Source organism: Platalea leucorodia (assembly GCF_965183815.1).
Source record: "Platalea leucorodia genome assembly, chromosome: 3".
Taxonomy (NCBI): domain Eukaryota; kingdom Metazoa; phylum Chordata; class Aves; order Pelecaniformes; family Threskiornithidae; genus Platalea; species Platalea leucorodia.
This window is the reverse complement of record NC_138825.1, coordinates 127321517-127342326: the sequence shown is the minus strand read 5'-3', so window position 1 is coordinate 127342326 and position 20810 is coordinate 127321517. Positions and strand designations below refer to the sequence as shown.

Sequence of the window (20810 nt, the reverse complement as noted above, 5' to 3'; positions counted from 1 at the left end):
GCGGGCGCGGCGGGTGGGGGGAGCGGGAGGGCGTGGGCAGGGGTTGCGGGGCAGGAGGCGTCCCTCGGGCGGGTGTTGGGGCAGCCCGGAGGGCGGGGCGGGCGCGGGGGCCTTGGTGAGTGGCGGCGCGGCGGGCGGTGGCGGCGGCGGCAGTGCGGGGCGGTGCTGGGCGGAGGTGCGGGGGCGGCGGGGGTCGCTGCGGGCGAGGTGGGTGGCGGGGGGGTCGGGCGGTCGGTCCTGGATGGCGGAGGGTGAAGGGGGGGGGGCGGCGGCGGCGGCGGCGAGCTGTGGTGTACGTGAGGGGCGGGTGCGTTGCTTGCATTTGGGGGGGTCCGGTGGGGTGTGCGGCCCTGCGAGTGCGTACCTGAGGGGGGGTTTGCCCGTGCGTGGCGTGTGTGGGCGCGTAGCGGCTGTGGCCTCTGCGTGGGGTGAGCGGGGGTGTCTGGGGGGTGGGGGGTGAGAGAAGCGGGTGTGTGGCATGTCAGGGTGTATTCGAAAGGTGTTGTGGAGCGTACAAGTGTCAGGGGCGTCCTGTGTGGAGAGGGGAAGGGGAGCAGGGGCTGTCGTGGGAGCGGGGCAGGTGCTGCAGGCTCTGGAAGGAGCTTTGGCCAGGTTGGGGCGTGCGTAGGGGTGTCTCGTTGGGGTGCTAGGGGAGCAGCCGACTTGTGAAAAATGTGGGGACAGCGCGTGTTGCGGGGGGCAAGGCCAGTTAGGTCGGTGGGTATGTCGGGAGGAGAGCGGCTGTGCAGCGTGCGAGGCGTGGGTCTGGTTTGGGTGCCTGTTTTGTCATTTGGGCAGGGCAAATTTGGAGAAAAGTTTCAGTCAGGTGTGAGGAGGGAGCTCGGCAGAGGTGGAGGAAGAGCACTGTTGCAAGAGGCGATACAGAGGAGGATGCCGGGGACGAGGTCTGTTTCTGGACCTTTGCTGACGTGAGGAGCCCGGGTTTGGTTTGTGGGATGCCAGCGTAGCCGGAGCGGGCCGGGAAAGGAGGAATGCTGCGTGGCGTGCCGCGGGTGCGGAGCCGTAGGGCGTGAGGTGTAAACGTGGAAGGGGGTGGCTGGCAGCCGACGCTGGGTTTTGGGAAGCTGTAGAGAGCTGCGATGCCTGAGCGGGCTGGGCTTGGGACTGCAAGTGTTTCTCTGACCCTCTAGGGAAAATGTGTGTATTCGGGAGAGAGCGTGCTGTTAGCTTGAATGCCAAAAGCGTGACAGGGTAAGGCGAACGTTGCTGTGAAGCTGCCAAAGAGCTGGAGCTGTGGGGACCATTTTTTGCCCTGGGCAATAAAAATTGTAGATGAGGATTTGTTTGTAGGGAAACCCTCTTTTGGAATGATCTTTGAGAAAGCTGCAGAAGAAGTTTTTGGGGTAGCGGTTGCCATCTTGTTCTGCTTTCCGCGGGGATATGCAGCAGAAGTTACCGAAGTTAGCATCAACAGTTAAAACGAGGGGCAGCGGCATGAACTTGTGCCAGGGAGAGTGCATCGGGAGAGTCACGCTGGCAGCGAGACTGGCTGGGCGCTGGGACAATTTTCCAGTGGGGAGGCGGTGCAATGGTTATTGGGAGGGGAATCGAAAACTGCACTGGCTGTTGTTAGTACAGTGCTGGGTCACTGGGGAGGTGGGTATTTATTTACAGGAACATTTGCAGGCCACAGTCATAAACCAGACGCCTCATGTGTTAGATGCTGCTCAGAAAGTGTAATAGGAAGTAATTCTCTGTGCTGCTGCCCTTGGAGCGTCTTCTGTTTCTTTGCTTTTTTGGCTCTGTGTGAAGCTGGCAGGTCGCTTACCTTGAAATTGTTCCGAATAGACCAGAGTGGACTAATATCAGTCTTTCTCCACCTCTCTAGATATCAAAATGAGTTCCATGCTGACCCATGCCATCAGAAACCTCCCTGCTTCCTCAGCATGGGCTACCAGGCTCTGTAAGTACCTTTACATTTATTAAAACCGTGAATTGGTAGGTCATAAAGTTCTGGTTTAAGTGTTGGGTTTGGAATGGATGCTTGTATCTGAATCTCTGTTCTGTTATCATCTTGAAAAACATGATTTTTTTTTTTTTTTAAATAACTAATTCCATTGTTGCCACGTTTGTCCTTTCCCACATCAAATATGGGAGGAATCTAGTGTTAATGGGTGATATGAAGTGTGTTGTTTTTACGAACAGGGTAAACTAAAAAATATCTCACAGATATTCAGGTGCAGTTGTCTTGCTATGACATTATCTTATTTTTTTAACAGTTCTTACAGAAACTAGAAATGTTTTAACATTTCGGGTTTGACAGACCCTATTTTTTCATTTCTTGTGTTTCAGTTGCTCGATTGCTCAGCTGCTCTTCGCAGTTACAAGCCGCAGGTAAAGTGAAAACACCAGGAATCTCAGCGGGTCTGTGGTATTGAAGGCTATTTTTGAAGCCGCCTCCCTTTTCCAGAGTCTCCATGACATAAATATCGGAATGCGGTGCAGACAGCTGTAGTTGGAGTGCCCCTCAAAAGCTGCAAACAAGTAAAACTACAGGCGAACCACTGTTTGCAGCAGTCTCCTCTCAACCTCTGCTTGCCCCTCGCTCCCAGCAGCTATGCCCACTCCAGAGCTCACGCTCCGTCGTCACCTGATAGATTGCTATTTCTAGAATCTGAACGGAGAGGCTGAGCTGTCCGGGCATAACCAGGTCGCTTGCCCAGAGGGGAGGGGATTGTCCCTGACAAGGAGAAGCCTGTGGAATTAGCTCTGAAGTCCAGCAAGACCAGTAAGAGGCTCAGGTCTCGGTGGAGCCGCTGCACGTGCACAGTGACGTGGGTTTTTAGCTGTGGCTCTCGGTGAGCGGTCGGGGTGATCCGGCGCTCTGGGATTCGTTGCGGGGGGGTTGCTCAGGTGACTAATGCTTTGAGCCGCCTGGATTTTGGAAACCGGCCGAGGCAGCAGCTCCCCCTCGTCTCCCTGGCTTTGCCCAGAGCGCCTTATGTAACCCAAGAAAGTGCTGGAGTTTCACACCGGTGCTTGCACTCGAGCGCAGTATTTAGTTGGACTTAATCTGCTTTTACGTGTCTTTTTCCTATTCCTGCTTGTGAGAGGAGCTGCCCCGTGCTGCTGTATGTGCTCGTTAAGGCTTGCAGGGCTGACTGCGTTAGGAAATTCTCATTGAACTCTTTGTTAATCGTCACTCCAGAAGAGCTCTGACAGAGCCTGTTTAACGATGCTGTCTCATGACATGCTTTGTCTTGAACCCGAGATGCTCGGGCACCTTATGGAGGAGTAGCAAGTTACCCACAGCAACTATATGCACCCTTCTTGCTACTGCTTTCCTATAGGAGTGGAAGTTAGTTGGCTTCTTGAACCGTGTTTTGATTTGCCTTGAATTATGTCGCACATACGTAGGCAGTTGCTGTGGAAGGTGGGTTGCTGTTTGCAGTCCTTGCCGCTCCCCACGTGAGAGACCGTACGAGATCTTACTCAGGCTTTGAATTGGCTCTGCCTCATTCATGTTTAAGCCATGCAGCAGTTTTAGAGGTGGCTCTTCCTCCAGCATTCTTGTCAGTGGTAACAGAGACTGGGAATTATGTGCCTTTATTCTCAGCTGTGCCGTTGCCTCTGGAGCTATAGATGAATCTCTCTGCTGATGGGGGACCTAATGAGTTGTTAAATTGTTTTTCACAGATCACATAATTAAGCAGACAGAGACAAGATTACAGCTCAGGTGTCCTACCTACTCTGCTTTTGACTTAGGCACCAAAAGACAGCAATTTCCCTAGTTTTCTAGTAGTTTTAACAGAATCTTACTTTAAGCTTGCTGGTATTCTTGTTAACGTCACTTCTCTCTTAGCAGTCCAGCCTAAGAGTAAGAAGACCTTAACCAAAAGTGGTGTGAAGAATATCGTTGTGGTAGAGGGCGTCCGTATTCCATTTTTGCAGTCTGGCACCTCGTAAGTATAAAATAACAAGAAAATACACGCTGACTTGGTTAATAGTAGAATCCTTCTGTGAAAAAAGTTGTCTTGCTTGTTCGTTCACTGTAGTTATTCTAACGCCTAAAAGTATGGAAATGGCACTGAGTTAGACTGCTACAGTTATTCCAGCGTACCTAATGAAAAAACGTGGTTTGAAGGAGATTGCCCGCGTATATGAATTCTGAGAAGGAGGAGGATTTATGCTGCACGTCTAGAGGAAGCTGCTGGTGAATCGATAGCAGATAAAGCGAAGAATTTCACAAAACTAGCAGGGCAGGTGCAGAGAATCTGCTGTAGACTCTTCTTGCTAGCACCAAATTCACAGCTGAATTAGGACCAGACCTCGCTTGTAGGATGGGTAGGGGATTTCTTTATTCTGTTACTGCTGCTTTTCAGGGTTTTTAGTACAGCGGTGGTGTGATGATCTACACACAGATGGTCTTCACAACCTGGGGTATGAAATATTTGATTATAAATGCAGTGGAGCATTTCTGGGATGTCACCAGTTCTGTCCTGGTGGTGAAGTAGACATCTGTATTGGTTTCTGACACTCCTAAGTTTCTGCCTCTCTTCTTTACGTTCCAGGTACGCGGATCTTATGCCCCATGACTTAGCGAGAGCAGCGTTGCAGTAAGTAAATTCAATACTAGAAGGGCCCAGAAAACTCTCTCGTGCTGAACTGCTGGGGTCCTAGTGTTGGTACGGTGCCTTCAACAGATTTGGAAGCCAAGGCTCTAGCTTTGTCTCTGTATGATACGATCCAGGTGCTTCGTTTTGTGGTCCACCACCGCTTTAGTAGGTGGCTTGAGCAGTAGGGTTTACAATAGGCTTGTGTTAAAGTGTGTTGTTAGGCAGAGATTGCATTGTTGTCCTGCTGGACAAATTTTAGTTAATTGGAATTCTGACTGTAGTTTTCTAAATACAGAGATCATAGCTACTGTTGAGGTGTGCTTACAATTAATGGGAAAAACAATCTGGACAGTGCAGAGGAAACCAAGTGGCAACAAGAATGACAAGCTAATTCTGTCATCTTGCCTGTCGCTTCCATTCTGCTGTGATTTGGCAAAAGCCGTAGCTCATTAGCATTGGGGTTTTTTTTGTTGAGAAGCAGGGCAAAGTGCTGTTGAAAAGAGAGAAGGCTTTACCGGGGGGGAGAGGAGATTTCAGGGCCCAAGGAAAGATCGTGAGGTTGGGCGCGGTCACGCCAAATCTGAATGGCATGTTTAGCCAAGGCAGGCTAATTTCGTTGGCCGGCAGTCGTTAGTCGTGCCTGAGGGCTATGTCCTGGACATGGAGGGGGTTTAGTGTGCTGCAGAAAAGAAGCTATTGATTGAGGTGCCTTTAGTTTCATTTTTATTTGGTGCTTTGTAGTTCATGAAACTACATTTGAATTCCTTAAATCGCTGCCTGCAGCGGGATTTGCTGTGGCGGTGCGTTTGTCGAGATGTTCTGGCAAATCGTGCGATATGTTTTCTAATGAACCGCGGAAACGCACTGCTTATTTTCTGTGTGTCTTTATTGAAGTTTTACATGTTCCTACACCGAAGGTGGTTGGCTTTGTTATCTCTTAAGGCCCTTTTCCTTTAATTTTGATGTCAGAATGCTCCAAATTGGGGAAGATATTAACAACCGTTTTGGGGGGGTGGTGTGGAGAACAGTTGCTTTCATGAAACTATGTAATCATTTATAGTGGTATTATCGCCGTGATTATTTGCAGTCCGTAGTCAATTACACTTTTCATTAAGTGCATATGCACATAAAATTTCTTCTGAACTAGGGGCAGAAGATGTGGCTCCCTTGTTGGCTTGTTCTCCAGCCAAGCTGCTGGAAAGAGGACGTTTGAGGACTGTGACAAGGTTATTGCTTACATGGTGCAAATTCTGGTTATTTTGATCTTCTCCTTAGGGGGTTGCTGAACCGGACCAGTGTCCCAAGGGATGTTGTTGATTACATCGTTTACGGCACAGTTATCCAGGAGGTGAAAACGAGTAATGTTGCCAGAGAGGTGGGTTATGTGCAGCATTTCTCCCGTGAGTCTGATTTCTGCAACTAGTATGAAGATGACAAACACTTGCAAAAAGAAAATTCCCAGTATTAGGGTTCGTTTAAACGTGATTTGAGAGTATGAACTAGCTGTGCAGTATTGCCTGTCAAATAACTGTATGGGACTGTGCCTCCTGTTGAAATCTGCCATAGATCGAGCGCATTTTAATGCTGTGAAGCCTCTGCTTGATTCTTCCCTGAAAGGGAAGCTTTTTTGTTAACGATTGCCGATCACTCGGCTCTAACTGCCAGTTGGACTCAAATGCTGGCTTGTCCCAAGTACTTGAGAGGACCAGAGCACGCTGTGATGATGGATTGCTTTACCGTGGTATTTATTTTAGTTGGCTGATCAGATGCAGCTTTTGAATGATGTGAAATGGAGTAGCTTAGCTGCCCTTTTTTCTGGCAGTCAGAAAACACAACCCGCATGTTATACACAGAAAGAAGCTGGTCCACTGAAGTAATGTTACAGAGGCGGCACGTGATTTTCTATAACCTGGTGCCTCTGCTGTTGTTCTGTGCAACTGGGCAAAACCATGACGTAACCTGGGCTGGAAAGGCTTAGCAGGTTGTGAGGCTCTCCGGTTCCATCGGCAGTTCTAGCCTTGTATATGCAAATACTTGCTTTGGTCACCTGCCAGTCAGATAAGGCTGCGGTGTAATTTTAACTTGGGAACAACTGTTGAACTTTAAACTAGTTGGCCACGTCTCAACTAGGGAAGGTCTCGCTGGGAGCGGTTCTCCCAGTGATGGGAGGCCGTGCTCTCAGCTGGGTCAAATGAGACGCTGCATTCGGGACCGCAGGAGATATTTTCTGTTCTGTTTAAAGCAAGCCACTGCGCCTCGTACCGAGGGGTCTAAGTAATTCCTTTCACGTGCTGCCTTTGCAAATAAGGTGAAGCAAAGATGTCAAGTAGTTGGAAGCTCTTTTGAAATCGTGAGGTGTGTGATTAGTTTGCCCCTTTATTAATGAGGGGCCAGTGATTGTCCGTGTAACGCGACGGAGAGCCCTGGCAGCTGCCGTCTCCTCCTCTTCCCAGAGTCCGGGGAGGGGAAGAGCTGCTGCAGTAATGGCTGAACGAAAACTTGATGTACTTGTTTTCTACTCAGTCTGCAAAGGTGTGTTGCTGGGCAGGAGGTAGCTCTGACCCTGTGCAGCAAAAGGTGTAGGTTTTGACAGTCATTCTTTGTTGCTCATAGGCTGCCTTGGGAGCCGGTTTCTCTGACAAAACTCCAGCCCATACAGTCACCATGGCTTGCATTTCTTCAAACCAGGCTATGACCACAGGTATGTTGGCTGGAAGAACAAGCTGTGGGTTTGAGAAGGGGCTTAGCAACTCCTCTACATCCCTCGTCTAACTTGCACTGCTTAGTGAATATAAGTAAGCATCTGAAGAAGTTCTGGAATGGAAGGAAAGTTTTTGAACCAAGAAAATATAATGTGAATAGAGTGTCTGCGGCAGACCTGCCAGCAGCTGGGCACCCTTTGCATGCAGCGATAGTCTCTGCTCAGCGTCCACGTTAGCTTGGGAGGTAAAGACTGCATCGTGATAAGGAAGTTGCTGCCTTTCGGGCTGCTTTAATCTTTGGCTTAGTCTAAACAGAGCAAAAGAATTGAGACTCGGTTACTGTCCTGAATCACTGGGGATATTCTTCTCCCAACTGCCGTGTGTGACAAAGAGAAGTGGAAGCAAAGTTACAAAACTGGTATGATTCAGCAAACGTCCGTTCAACCTGCTCAGTCTGTTAAGCGTGTGTTGTACAACTCGGCCAAAGCCAGAGGCTGGAGAAGGACATAAAATGTAGTAGTATCCAAGGCACTAATGGGGAAAGTTTCATTTCTCCCCACCGCCCTCATGGGAAACTCTGTCTCGTTCTGCAGGCGTGGGTATGATTGCAGCTGGACAGTGCGATGTCGTCGTAGCAGGGGGTGTGGAGTTAATGTCAGACGTTCCCATTCGTCACAGTAGGAAGATGAGGAAGACTATGCTCACCCTTAACCGAGCCAAGACCTTGGGCCAAAAGCTCTCCCTGATTTCCAAAATTCGCCCTGACTACTTTGCTCCCGAGGTAATTCTTTTTCAGGCATAAACTGTTGTATTAGGAGGTGTAAACCAAGTTCACTTAGGTAATTTTTTTAGCCTCAATGAAGAGGATTTTAAAAGGGTAAGGTTGTGGCTCACCTTTATCAGACCTTTGTCCTGTGCTTTAGGTTAAAACTGCAGTTGATTCATGCGTCTCAGAGCATTCGTGACTCTGCTTTGTCTTCTTACATGTTGGTCTTCAGTAAACCTAACTTATTTCAAAACCTCCCTCTCCTTCTGCGACTCCTAGACAAACCGTGCTGGGGACTACAAAAGTAGAAGCTTTTTCCCGTAAATATAAGGATCCTAAAGGGTCAGAAGAATTTTTGTTTCCTAGATAATAGAAGTAACATGCTTAACATCAGAGAGGAATATCCTCGGTACATTACTATAGCTGTTGTTTGATTAATGCACCTTAAATATGCTTTATGATTACTGCTCCCGGCCACATCCTGCCAGGTGCTGAATGTGTTCAGCTCCCGTGTTTGAGAATCGGCGGTCTGCTGGTTAATGTCGGGAGTCTGCTGCGGGGGGGCCGCTCTTCTCTGTCTTGGAGGTCATGAGAGAGGTGAGTGGTGGAGATGGAAAGGAAAAGCGCTTCCCTCCTTACCACCACCAAGCTCTTCACGAGAAAACCGTGTGCGTCTGTGCCGCTGCTGGCCGCCTTTAGTGCCGCGAAGCACAGTGTACGTACAGCGGAGATGAGATCCAAAGTCCAAATCAGATATGAAAATTGCAGACTTAAGTGCGTGCAGGGGTTTCCTGTCTGCTGCTGGAAGAGTAAAAGCTAAGCTGAACTCGCTTGCTGTCTCTGGCTTTGCTTGAGGAGGTATCTGAGAAGGAGTTTTGAGGTGCCAGGATGTGTTCTTTCACCTTGGCCCAAAAGTCCGGTCACCCTTCACGGAAGAGTCCTTGTCAAACGGACAAGGCAGCTGCTCTTTGTCTGCATGCACAAATCCAACGTGGTTCTTGAACCCCTGGAGTAAGCAGCAGTCTGGATCTCATTTTTATCCATTTTCTTCTAAAATCTTTGAAAATGATGGCTCCTCTAATACATTTGACCAAGTCGCTGCTGGTATGGGTACCGTGTGTTAATTGCATAGCTCTAACATTAACTACTCTACGTAATAAATGGAAGGGCCTCACTGCCTGACTGTGCAGGGCTTAGCCAACTTCCGAACTTTACAAAACTGCCCCGGGACAGGGTTTTATGTGTGCTGCCTTTATTTTTCTGCTTGGTAGCTCCCAGCTGTGGCAGAGTTCTCCACCAGCGAGACTATGGGGCACTCTGCCGATCGTTTGGCTGCCGCCTTTGCCATTTCCCGTTTGGAGCAAGACGAGTACGCCCTCCGTTCACACACGCTAGCCAAGAAAGCCCAGGACGGAGGCTTGCTGCTTGATGTGGTACCCTTCAAAGTGCCAGGTAAAGGAGCACGTTTCATTGCTAGCGCGAGCTAGTTCAATAAAGAAATATTTTATTCAGAAAAGCAGGGGAAATACTGGGGTCAGATTCATAATGTTCTGTGTATCTGATACGGATTTTAACTCTTTTGATATGCTGTCTGTTTCTCCCTGGAAAACTACTGACATAGGAGCATGTTTCTAAACACGCACATCTAAATTTTGTCATACCCACCTCGTATCCGTGCTAATGCCATGATAGAGCAAGGAAAATCAGAACGGTTCGACCAAGAATCCCCCTGCTCTTTCAGTCAGGCAAGAGAACCCATTTTTATACCCCAGGCTATTTACAACAAATAGAAAGCCGAATAAAATTCCAGCCTGATAAATCAGGTGCTGGACAGGAAGAGCTGGAATGTGATCCGCTTGGCGGACTCCAGTTCACGAGGCCTCACAGTTATTGCTCAGATGTGAAACAGCGTGCGGAGAAACTTCAAGCCGTCCTTTGTGTGGCCCGATTTCCACCCTCGCCCTCCATCAGCCAGTGGGCGCGCTTTGGTGTAGCTGTGAATTTGGGGCGCTTTACTCTGTACTTAGTTTCCTAGAGAGACCTTACTTTTATAGATCCACGGTTACGTATAGTCTTTATAGTAAAATTGGTACTTTTTGTTAACTGGCTTATTTAAAGAGTCAGTATAGTTGAAGATAAATATATTTGGTTCTTCCCAGTGCTCTTACTTCCTCAAAAGTTGGCCCATAAGCGTGTACTGATTTAGGCTCAGTTGTCCAATCTAGGCTTTATAATCTGAATTCAACTTCTTTTATCAACTGGCTTTTCCATGTGGTGGTTATTTCTGACAGTAAATAGACTGCAGCGCTTTATTTTTGCAGTCTTCAGAAAGTAATGTAGCTTCTATTTTTAAGTGCTATTTTTCAGCCGTGTTAAATATCCTGATGCCATGAATGGATTTTTCCCTTTTTTTCCTCCTCCTGCTTGTCAGAAAAAGCACAGTTTCCTGATTTTTTTTTTTTTTCCTCTGGACTCCTGATGTGCAAATTCATATATGTTGCTGACTTTTAGTTTAAATATGCTTTTTTCCTCACCAGGCAAAGATACGGTTACCAAAGATAACGGGGTCCGTCCTTCCTCAATGGAGCAGATGGGCAAGCTGAAGCCGGCTTTCGTCAAGCCGTACGGAACTGTCACAGCTGCCAACTCCTCCTTCCTGGTAATCCCTGTTCCCATCACTCTGTGAGCCAGAGGGGAAAACTCTCCAGTTTACCCTTCGCCTCCCGTAGGCACGTAGATCGCGCTGGTATAACCTGTGGGAAGGAGTTGTCTTCTTTGTCGTATCAGCTGCTTTCGGATATTTCGAGGGTAACTTTGAACTCTATTATCATCTGGTGAACTCGGGTACTGGATTGCTTCATTTTAAAATCAGTAACTGAACCCCTGAAGTTTTGCTCTGTCTTACGGGTTTGCTTTTCTGTAGCTGCCTCGTGAGGGTTGATCATTTGAAGGCACGTGTAGAAATTCTGTCCCAGGATGGGACTGATCACATTGTAGGTCTAGAAGTTAGTAGTTTTAGTCTGAGCTTGTCACTTTAAGGCTTGCCCTGTAATCCACAGAGGGGAGGGAGTGATTTCTCTAGCACATCTACGATGAGCTCTCTTCTGCATATGCTCCTTTTTCTCTCTTTAGCGCTTTTAAAGGAAGGTTTTTTAGATGCTGAAGTCAAAGGTAGTTGTGTAAATGAGGTGAGGTGTATCTGCCCGAGACTCGGGAGAAGGTGATCGCCGCTGAGTCTCCCGCAGAGGGCTGGAGGTGGCTGTCTCGTTCCTGCACGTGGCCCCGACAGATTCTCATGTTTAAAAGGCTGTTTCACAGTTGGCAATGAACACTTCAAAGGAAGCAAGCAACTACTGCAAAGGCTCTTTCAGCAGCAATGCTATTTACTCCTTAGCAGTCTTGGGGACTTACAGAAGCCTGGTAATGCCACGGCCCTGGTGTTAGGAACAGCTGAAACAGCGTGCTCTGCGCCGCGGGTCTGTAGGCCAGCTTAGGCTCTTACCCCAGAAATGGGTGGTCGTGTGCCAAAGCCATGATGTTCGTTCTGGCAATCTGGTGAGCCTGTGCCTTGTGTCATCCCGGAATTACGTTCTGGTTTGGGGATGGAGCTGAGGGGAAAGGCGAGTGTTTGGGGTAACCAAAGGGACGGCCAGGGCAGTTGGGCACCTCTGTCTTGTTTCAAACCAGGGGGAGTTGTGGGTCTGGGCTGTAAGGAAGTGCTTCAGCAGTGTGTGCGCTAACGTCGCTGGGAGATCATCCATCCATCAGCTCTGTCATGCAGACTTGTTCTTTGGCCCATACCGTAGGGGCATGTCCTGGACGTCGTTGGTCGACAGCCGCTGAACATGAGCCAGCAGGGTGCCCAGGTGGCCAAGAGGGCCCATGGCATCCTGGCTTGTGTCAGGAACGGTGTGGCCAGCAGGAGCAGGGCAGGGATGGTCCCCCTGTGCTGGGCACTGGTGAGGCCGCCCCTCGAGTGCTGTGCTCAGCGCTGGGCCCCGCACCCCAAGGCGGCCATGGAGGGGCTGGAGCGTGGCCAGAGCAGGGCAGCGAGGCTGGGGCAGGGGCTGGAGCACAGGGCTGGGGAGGAGCGGCTGGGGGAGCTGGGGGGGCTCAGCCTGGAGAAGAGGAGGCTGAGGGGAGCCCTCATCGCTCTCTGCAACGGCCTGAAAGGAGGTTGTAGCAAGGTGGGGGTTGGTCTCTTCTCCCAAGTACCGAGTGATGGGACGAGAGGGAACGGCCTCAAGCTGCGCCAGGGCAGGGTTGGGTTGGGTATTGGGAAAAACTTCTTCCCCCAAAGGGCTGCCAGGCCCTGGCCCAGGCTGCCCAGGGCAGGGGCTGAGTCCCCATCCCTGGGGGGATTTAAAAGCCGGGGAGATGTGGTGCTGAGGGACGTGGTTTAGTGGTGGCCTTGGCAGTGCTGGGTTAACGGTTGGACTCGATGATCTTAAGGGTCTTTTCCAACCTTAACGATTCCATGATTCTATGGAAGCTCTGGTTCTGTTTGGGTCCTCTCTTGCCAGCTGCTCTGCAGGGGGGCTGTCAGGCTCGTTTTGTGCGCAGGGTGTGCTCGCTCTTCAGGCGCTGACCGGACGGCGTTTCTCTGCCTGTTTCAGACAGACGGTGCTTCAGCAATTCTGCTCATGTCTGAGGAGAAGGCTCTGGCAATGGGATACAAACCGAAGGCCTACCTGAGGTAAGAAGGGACTGCTCTACGTGGCCTCTGAAGTCTGCTCACGCTTCCTCCTTCTCCTCTTTCTGTTACTAATAGTATTTCTTTTGTGCAGGGATTTTGTGTACGTGTCCCAGGATCCAAAGGACCAGCTGCTACTGGGGTAGGTGGCGATGACCAAGAGCATCCCCTGACAGTCCGTACTAGCACAACAGCCTTGGCTTGCCATGACACGTTTGTTTTTTGGGAAGTATCTCATGAGATATGACATCTCTTCAGGCCTTCTCGCAAAGGTGCGAGAGCCAGCCTGTGAGGTGTGACTCAGCAGAGGGAGGTGGCTAACGTGGGAGAGCAGCTGTGGCAGAAATCCTCACCCTCGTTTGCCGGGGGGCATCTCAGCGTGTTGGTACTAGCGGTAGTTACCTGGGGTTGTGTTTCAGTTGGAGTGGGACAGGCAGAGAGCTGTGCCACACACCCTAGAGAGAAGGAATGTAACGTGGGTCGCTGTGGAAAAAGGGGACAATGATGTGAAGAAACATATTCACGCAAGACTTCTGTTTCTTAACTCTTCTTCAGTCCAACATACGCTACTCCCAAAGTGCTAGAAAAGGCTGGTCTAACCATGGCTGATATCGATGTGTTTGAATTCCACGAGGCTTTTGCTGTAAGTACTCTGAACGCTGAGGATGTCTCTCGCTGTAAAATGCCATTCCGTAGACATCTGTTTTCATGTTGGGGCTGTTTTCGTGTTGGGGAAAGCTCTTGCTAAGACCTTCGCTAAATGTATATAGGCGTAATTCTGCATTTATCTCTAAATGTAAGTACTGTATATATTTTAAATAGACAACGTTTTTACATTGACACAATCCATGCTAAGAGTGGCTTATGTTGCTTGAAGTCACCAAAGGAATACAGATTCTTCTAAAATAATACGTTAAAAAAAAAATAATCTTACTTTCCCCAGACCCTTGTATGAAAGAAACCACTTCTGCCCATCATCGACTAATCGGGCTGGGGCTGTGCCTTGCCATGGTGAGGTGGCCTGCTAATTGGACAGCGTCTTTTTCTGGCTAAGGTTGAGCTAACGTTGATTAACAGGGCTGATCCTGTAAAATGCTTTTTTTCAGTTGGCTGTATTAGTTTTGAGGCTGCAGCCAGTCTCACGATATCTCCTGTTTGCTAGCGCTGTCCATAGGCTTTCCTCGAAGTCTGCCGTTATCCTTGCTAACGTTGCCCTCCCCTCCTTTTCAGGGGCAGATCCTGGCTAACCTGAAAGCTATGGATTCGGACTGGTTTGCGCAAAACTACATGGGCAGAAAGTCAAAGGTAAGACACAGTCAGGGCGCTTTTATCTTTGGTTTAGTTTAACCTGGGGGCGGATCGAATTCCAGGTTGCGGCGGGGCATGCTAGTGCTGCAAAGCGGGGCTTTCCTTACCTTCTGCGAGGAGAAGCGACGTTTCTTGAACTCTGGCTTAGCAAATCCCAACACGAGCGGTTTCTTTGGGAGTGATGGCGTTCCCCTTGTCAGCAGGAGGTGGAGATCTAGAGCCACAATAGTGATTGTTGGAGAGGAGGGAATTAAAAACCGTGGGAGGGGCTCAGTCCTTCTGCACACCTTCTGTCAGCGCGGGGCGGACCTGCCTGGCTGCAGGGGAAGCAGTAAAGCCTTTGGCACGGTTTTGTGCTGTCATCAGACACACGTACGTGCCAGAGAACACTTTACAGCGGTCCAGGCTGGCCACGTAGGTTTGGTGGTGTCGTGGTAAGGCCGGTCTCCTTCCAGACAGGTGATTTTGTGTGTCTTGCAGGTTGGAGCCCCTCCTCTGGAGAAGTTCAATAACTGGGGCGGCTCCCTCTCGCTGGGACATCCTTTCGGTGCCACTGGCTGCCGTCTGGTGATTACTGCTGCCCACAGGTTGAAGAAGGAGGGAGGACAGTACGGCCTGGTCGCTGCCTGTGCTGCAGGAGGGCAGGTAATGATGCTGTTTGGCTGGCACCGTTCCCTCTGGAGAGGGGCAGTAATTGCACTTCTGCTCCTGGTGGTACTGTGAAATCCCCTCCTGTTACACGGGGCGTGGGGGCACCTCTGCAGTCCCGTGGCACTGGGTGTTCATAGAATCGTTAAGGCTGGAAAAGACCCTTAAGATCACCGAGTCCAACCGTTAACCCAGCACTGCCAAGCCCACCACTAAACCATGTCCCTAAGCACCACATCTCCCCGGCTTTTAAATCCCCCCAGGGATGGGGACTCAGCCCCTGCCCTGGGCAGCCTGGGCCAGGCCCTGACAGCCCTTTGGGGGAAGAAGTTTTTCCCCATACCCAACCCAAACCTGCCCTGGCGCAGCTTGAGGCCGTTCCCTCTCGTCCCATCGCTTGTTCCTGGGGAGCAGAGACCGACCCCCCCGGCTCCAGCCTCCTTTCAGGCCGTTGCAGAGAGCGATGAGGGCTCCCCTCAGCCTCCTCTTCTCCAGGCTGAGCCCCCCCAGCTCCCCCAGCCGCTCCTCCCCAGCCCTGTGCTCCAGCCCCTGCCCCAGCCTCGCTGCCCTGCTCTGGCCACGCTCCAGCCCCTCCATGGCCGCCTTGGGGTGCGGGGCCCAGCGCTGAGCACACAACGCCCTCCGGCTTGGCTGGCTGCCTCCTTGTCGCAGCTCGGTTCAGCGAGCTCCCTCCGTCTCGTCCGCTTTAGAGACTCTTTGGCCCATCTCAGAATCGTCCCTGGGCAATGGCGACTGCAGCCCCTCGCTGCCCGTAGGGTGCAACAGGGAAGGAGAGATTTCTGCCGTGTTCGAGAGTTTCGTTTCCTTTCGGTGACCGTTCTTTCTCTCTCCTTGCAGGGGCACGCGATGATAGTGGAGCTGTACCCTCAGTAGCGGGACGAGGGACCGCCGAGCGGGTGTTCGTACGGCCTGTGCCTGGCAATGCCATTTCAATGCACGAATAAAAACATACATACAGTCCTTCTCGGAGAGGATTTTTGGTGGCCTTTGTAAATACCTTCTAGCTACTCAGCTGGTCATTTTCAACTAATGAACGCGCTCTAGGAAATATTCCACTTCCAGGAGAATAAAAGTTAATGTGGCGCTCGGCCTCTCCAGGGCCCTTGTGACCTGATTTCTGCTGTAACTCTTCGGTAAGCAAGACTTCTCCCCTCGGAGAAGAAGAATGATTCCAGAGCTGTGTCCAGAGAATTACGTTTGGAGATAAGGAGAACGTAAAGCACTGGAGGTCGGAGGGCTGAGGTGTGAGTTAACGTGTCCTTGCAGGGAGTAACAACCGTTTTCAGAGGCGGGTTCAAACCGAGGCGGCTGACCTGGTTTGGAAGGAGGACGTTTGCTGCCCCGTGTCCAAACAGCACTGGAATTGGCAAATTGCGTCTGAGAAATGAGTGTCACTGATGTTAGCCACAATAAATCAGGAAAAAAATAAATAGTCTGCCTTTTTCTTTCCCTCCCCTCGCCTGAGGTGTGTTAGGGACGGTTTCTGTGGTGCTTGCCGTGGGGCTGTGCGCTCTGGGGTGGCACTGGGCGTCTGCTTTCTGAAATGGGGGACGGCGGCTCGGACATCTGCCCAGAACCCGCCTGGAGCTCCAGAGCCCCGGCGAGTCACCAAAACGCGTGCTTTGGGTAACTGCTGCTTCTCTGGCGCCTTGGTTACACGCTTTCAGTGTCTGGCACTTCGAAAATTCGGAAATAGGGGCAGCGTAATGCTTACGCGGAATCAAGATAAACTTGGGGTGGCAGGCTTGGGGTCCCCCCCAAGATTTTGGGAAGATGAGGCAGTTGTCCTTCCCCTTGCGGTTAATGTTCTGGATTACGTTCTTCGCTCGTCTCGGGTTTTGTTAGGCTGAGGATGGCTGGTGGTGCTCGCCAGGGACTAGAGATTCTCCTAAAACAACCTGCCAAAACTTTCGAGTCCTTCGTGCGAACGACACGGCCTCTGCCCGCCAGCAGCTGCCGTACGGCCCCGCGACGGGGAGGCGCGCCCGGGAGAAGGGCCCGGCGCGACGGCGGGTGGCCCTGGTTTATTCCCGGTTGGAAATCTTGTTCCATGCTGCTGCTCTGCGAGGATGGGACCCGCGGGTGCACGGGGGAGCCGCTGGGGAGAGGGGGGCCCCTTCGGTTTTGTGTGCGAGCCCCCCTGGCATCTCCCGCTCGAACACAGGGAGCGCGCTCGGCGTCCCGCTTCCCCGCGGAGGGAAGTCCCGGAGAGCTCGGCAAACTTCCGAGTGGCACCGCCGCCGTTCCCGTTGCTCCCCCGTGCGCGAGAGCCCCTTCCCACGGCCGTGTCAGCGTGGTGACTTTGCGTGACCCTGCTGCGCAGGATGTGTCGAGTTAAAGGGTTTTTAATGGTAACGTAGCGCCGCGTGACAAAAACGCGTAGCTGCCCGCTCTGCGGACGAGGCAAAGCCGGCCCGTCCTGCCTGCGCGGGCACGGACCTTTCTGCAGCGGTGGGTGGACGGTGGGGCCGTGAGCGCCCCGCTGCCAGCCCGGGGGGGCTGGTGTGGCTGTGCTGGGGGGAAAAGCTGTGGATGGGGCTTGCTGCAGGGAGCTGAAGCGTGCACGCTGCTGGCTGCTGGCCTCTTTGGGGCTGGGAAGGTGCTGTTTGTGCTCTCGCCGGGAGGTGAGCTGATAACGGTGTGAAATATTTCCATGGCTCGGGTCCTGGGGCAGCCCTTGGACCGTTCTGGCCTGCCTGTTCCACGGGGGATCATTTTCACTGTTATTTGGGGGATTAAATCCCCCTGCGGGGTCTCGGGGGGCCGAGCAGCGCCGTGGGCTGCTGCAGGCGGTGGCTGGGTCCCTGCACGCTCGGCGGGGCAGGGCTGCAGCCCTTCGGGATGTGACTCATCCTTGAGGCTCATCCCGCTCCTCCCGCCTGCTCTGCCAGTGCCTCTCCCACCTTCCCACCGCCCGTCGGGACCGTCGCCGCCACCCTCCTCATCGTAGACGAAGCTGCTTCGGTGCATCCCATCCCGGTCTGTGCGGGCAAGGTGCTGGGGCAAACGGGGTGGGCTGGCTGGAGCGAACCGGGAGGGGAGATGGAGGAGCCTTTGCAGAGCTCCTTCACCGGCTCTCGGTACGGACGGAGCCCGGCTCTGCTCTCCTCTGGCCCAGCCTGGGTCTGACCCCTGGCTCCGCGCGAGGGCCAGGAGTCCCCTGGCAGCCCGGCGGTGCTGTCTGCTGGGGGAAGCCGGGCTGTCGGGGCGTGCACGGCGCTGTGCCCGCAGAGGCAAGGCCGGGGCAAAGGTTTCTTTCGCTCTCCTGGTGTTTGGCACCGACCGGGGGCAGAGGGCGGTGAGGAGGAGGGGGTCAGGCCGGGGAAGGGGTCCCGGCTGGGCTGGGGGAGCCGTGCCGGTGTCCCCTCCCCGGGCTCACGGAGGCGGTGGGCACGGGCGAGCCGGGGCTGATCTCATCTCCTGGGTGCGGCGGGCTCTGCATGCCTGCGTGGCGGGACGGGCGGCGGGGCCTCGCTTGGCTTGGCGCCCCGGTGAGCAGCCCCCTTCTGCCGGGGGGGCCGGGGGGCACAGACCAGGTGAGGATGGCCACCCCCACCCGCGTCCCCGCGGGGAGGCAGCGGCGGGCAGGGAGCACGGGACGGGGTGTGTTGTTGTGGTGGGGGGGTTATTTGGGTGGCAGGACACGGGGGGCTGGTCCGGGGGCAAGCCGCAGGACCCCCGGCTGATGCAGCCCCGTTTGCAGGGAGCCTGAGCTGCCCCCGCGCCCTGCCCGCTGCCCCCGCGCCCTGCCCGCTGCCCCGCATGGACACCGGGGCGCAGGATGGGGCCGAGGCACCGCCGGAGGGACGCCCGACAGCCGAGGTGAGCGTGGGCAGGGGCTTGGGAGCTGGAGAGCCCCACAGGTAACTGGGGCTGGGCCCCGGGGGCTGGGGGACCCCCACGGTGGAGGAAGGGGACGAGGGTGCAGCCACCAGCATCAATGCGGGGATGGGACCGAGGGTCACGTTCAGGGTGGGTAGGGGCGGCTGCGGCGTGGAGGAACCAGCCTGACCCTATGGCTTCCATGGGGCCGGAGGGACAGGCTGGGGGGACGAGGGGACATCCCAGCTCACCCCTCTCCTCCCGGCGCAGGTGTCGGAGGGGGCCCGGCGGGAGCAGCGCCCGGCGGGGCAGTGGACGGTGGCGGAGGTGGGCGCCTGGCTGGCTGCGCGGAGCGGGGCCGGGGAGCTGGCGGAGCTGGCGCAGGAGCACGCCGTCTCGGGCCGGGCCCTGCTGCGGCTGACGGAGGGGACCCTGCAGCGCATGGGGGTGGCCCCACAGAGCCGACGCCAGGAGCTGCTGCGGGAGCTGCTGCAGCTGCGGCTGCAGCAGGAGCTTGAGGAGCTGCTGAGCATCGTTGGAGGTGAGCATCTCCCACGCCGGGGCCATGGGTTGAGGGTGGGCACCGGCTGTGACGATGCCGAGGGGTGCGTGGGCTGGTCCCCCCGAGTGGTCACCGTCCCCTCTCTCCCCAGAGTGAAGACGATGTCCCTGCGGATGTCCCTGCGGATGTCCCTACGGATGTCCCGGAGCCCGCAGACGGAGAGCTGACACCACGGGAGGACAAAGCTGGAACTGAGCACCCGAGGCAGGAGCGGTGCTGGAGGGAGCCCCGAGGTCACCGTGTCCCCCCAGAGAAGCCCGGACCTGGCAGGCGAGGCGGGGAGGAGTGGTCTCCGGGCCCCCGGCGGCACAGGTTGAGCGTGGCTGCCCCTCGCCCCACGGCCGGCTGCCATGGGGTCCCACTGCCTCTGGCAAGCTGCGGGGAGCCCGCCTGGCCCCGCAGCCCCCCAGGATCCTGCTGCGACCCGGGGGCAGCCCAGCCCCAGGAGTGACCCTCCAGTGACAAGGCCCAGCAGTGTCCATCTGTCTGTCCATCCACGGGGCAGAGGAGCCGGGGCAGGGGGACGAGTTCCTGAATTGCTGCGCTGGGGAAATCCGTCGCCTCGGTGCCTGGAGGTGGCAGGAGGAGCAAAGCGCAGCGCAGAGCCGGCTGCCCTCAATAAATACCTTCCCGGTGATGGCAGAGGGGTCCCCGCTCCCACGTTTCAATCAGGGCTGAAAGCCCAAGCCCACCACTCCCAGTCCGGCAGCCCGGGAGAGGGAGGCTGCAGCGTCCTCTCCCCTGGTGTTTTCCCAGGGGAAACTTTTGCAGCGGTGGGAAGGCACCCAAAATGAGAGGTGGCTTTTTGGGAGCAGCCTTGCACCGCGGCCTGGCACCCCGGATCGTGGGTGCCAGCACCATCTGCGCCTGCTTCCCGTGCTGGAAACCACGGCAGGAGCCGGGGCCGGCAGCCCCGCTGAGCCGAGGGTCAGGACAGCCGCCGCCATTTCCCTGTCCCCACGGCCAAGGAACCTCTTGGGGAAGGAAATTAGGTTGGCGTGATAGCTTGGCAAAGCCTCCCTGGCTGCTTTGGCTCACCTTATTATCCCCCGGGTGCTTATAAATTGATCATCCGGTGATTTGCTGGGGTGGCTCTGGCTGTGGAAGCTGTGCTGGGGGGGCTGTGAGTTCCCAGTTCCCATCTTCTTCCCAGCCCTGCCGAGAAGGACTTGGGGGTGCTGGGGGATGGAAAGCCGGCCACGAGCCGGCAATGTGCGCTGGCCACCCAGAAAGCCAAGCGTCTCCCGGGCTGCATCCCCCGCAGCGTGGGCAGCGGGGCGAGGGAGGGGATTCTGCCCCTCTGCCCCCTCTGGGGAGACCCCCTGGAGCCCCGCGTCCAGCTCGGGGGTCCTCAGCACGGGAAGGACGTGGAGCTGTGGGAGCGGGGCCAGGGGAGGCCACCAAAATGGTCAGAGGCTGGAGCAGCTCTGCTGTGGAGAAAGGCTGAGAGCTGGGGGTGCTCAGCCTGGAGAGGAGGAGGCTGCGGGCAGAGCTGATTGCGGCCTCTCCGTGCTTAACGGGGGCCTACAAGAAAGGGGGGGACAGGCTTTTTAGCAGGGCCTGCGGCGACAGGACACGGGGGAATGGTTTTAAACTGAAAGAGGGGAGATTCAGACTGGACAGAAGGGAGAAATTGTTTGTGCTGAGGGTGGTGAGGCACTGGCCCAGGTTGCCCAGAGCGGTGGGAGATGCCCCATCCCTGGCCACATTC

At 54.3% G+C, this 20810-nt stretch overlaps 1 protein-coding gene across 4 annotated transcripts; it reads left to right on the top strand.

The window, feature by feature from the left end:
* Nucleotides 1–127: 127 nt before the first annotated feature.
* HADHB (hydroxyacyl-CoA dehydrogenase trifunctional multienzyme complex subunit beta) lies at nt 128–16129 on the top strand. Of its 4 annotated transcripts, none has more exons than XM_082305365.1 (16): nt 128–175; nt 1850–1924; nt 2314–2355; nt 3827–3923; nt 4533–4577; nt 5853–5952; nt 7191–7278; nt 7873–8060; nt 9317–9497; nt 10583–10704; nt 12662–12741; nt 12833–12880; nt 13294–13381; nt 13969–14043; nt 14527–14691; nt 15553–16129. In XM_082305365.1, the coding sequence occupies exons 2-16, from the start codon at nt 1858–1860 to the stop codon at nt 15586–15588; spliced, it is 1422 nt and encodes a 473-aa protein (XP_082161491.1). In that variant the 5' UTR covers nt 128–175; nt 1850–1857; the 3' UTR covers nt 15589–16129. The 4 variants fall into 4 exon arrangements, with proteins under 4 accessions (XP_082161491.1, XP_082161489.1, XP_082161492.1 ...); XM_082305363.1 differs by having other exon boundaries at nt 3824–3923; XM_082305366.1 differs by having other exon boundaries at nt 138–207.
* The last annotated feature ends 4681 nt before the right edge of the window (nt 16130–20810 follow it).

What these genes read in the sequence shown, in the direction of transcription:
- HADHB (XM_082305363.1), top strand. Translation starts at nt 1,858, where the DNA reads ATGAGTTCCATGCTGACCCATGCCATCAGAAACCTCCCTGCTTCCTCA. An exon ending in AAACCGAAGGCCTACCTGAG is followed by an intron (nt 12,742 to 12,832) that starts GTAAGAAGGGAC and finishes TCTTTTGTGCAG; the next exon opens with GGATTTTGTGTACGTGTCCC. An exon ending in AAGGACCAGCTGCTACTGGG is followed by an intron (nt 12,881 to 13,293) that starts GTAGGTGGCGAT and finishes ACTCTTCTTCAG; the next exon opens with TCCAACATACGCTACTCCCA.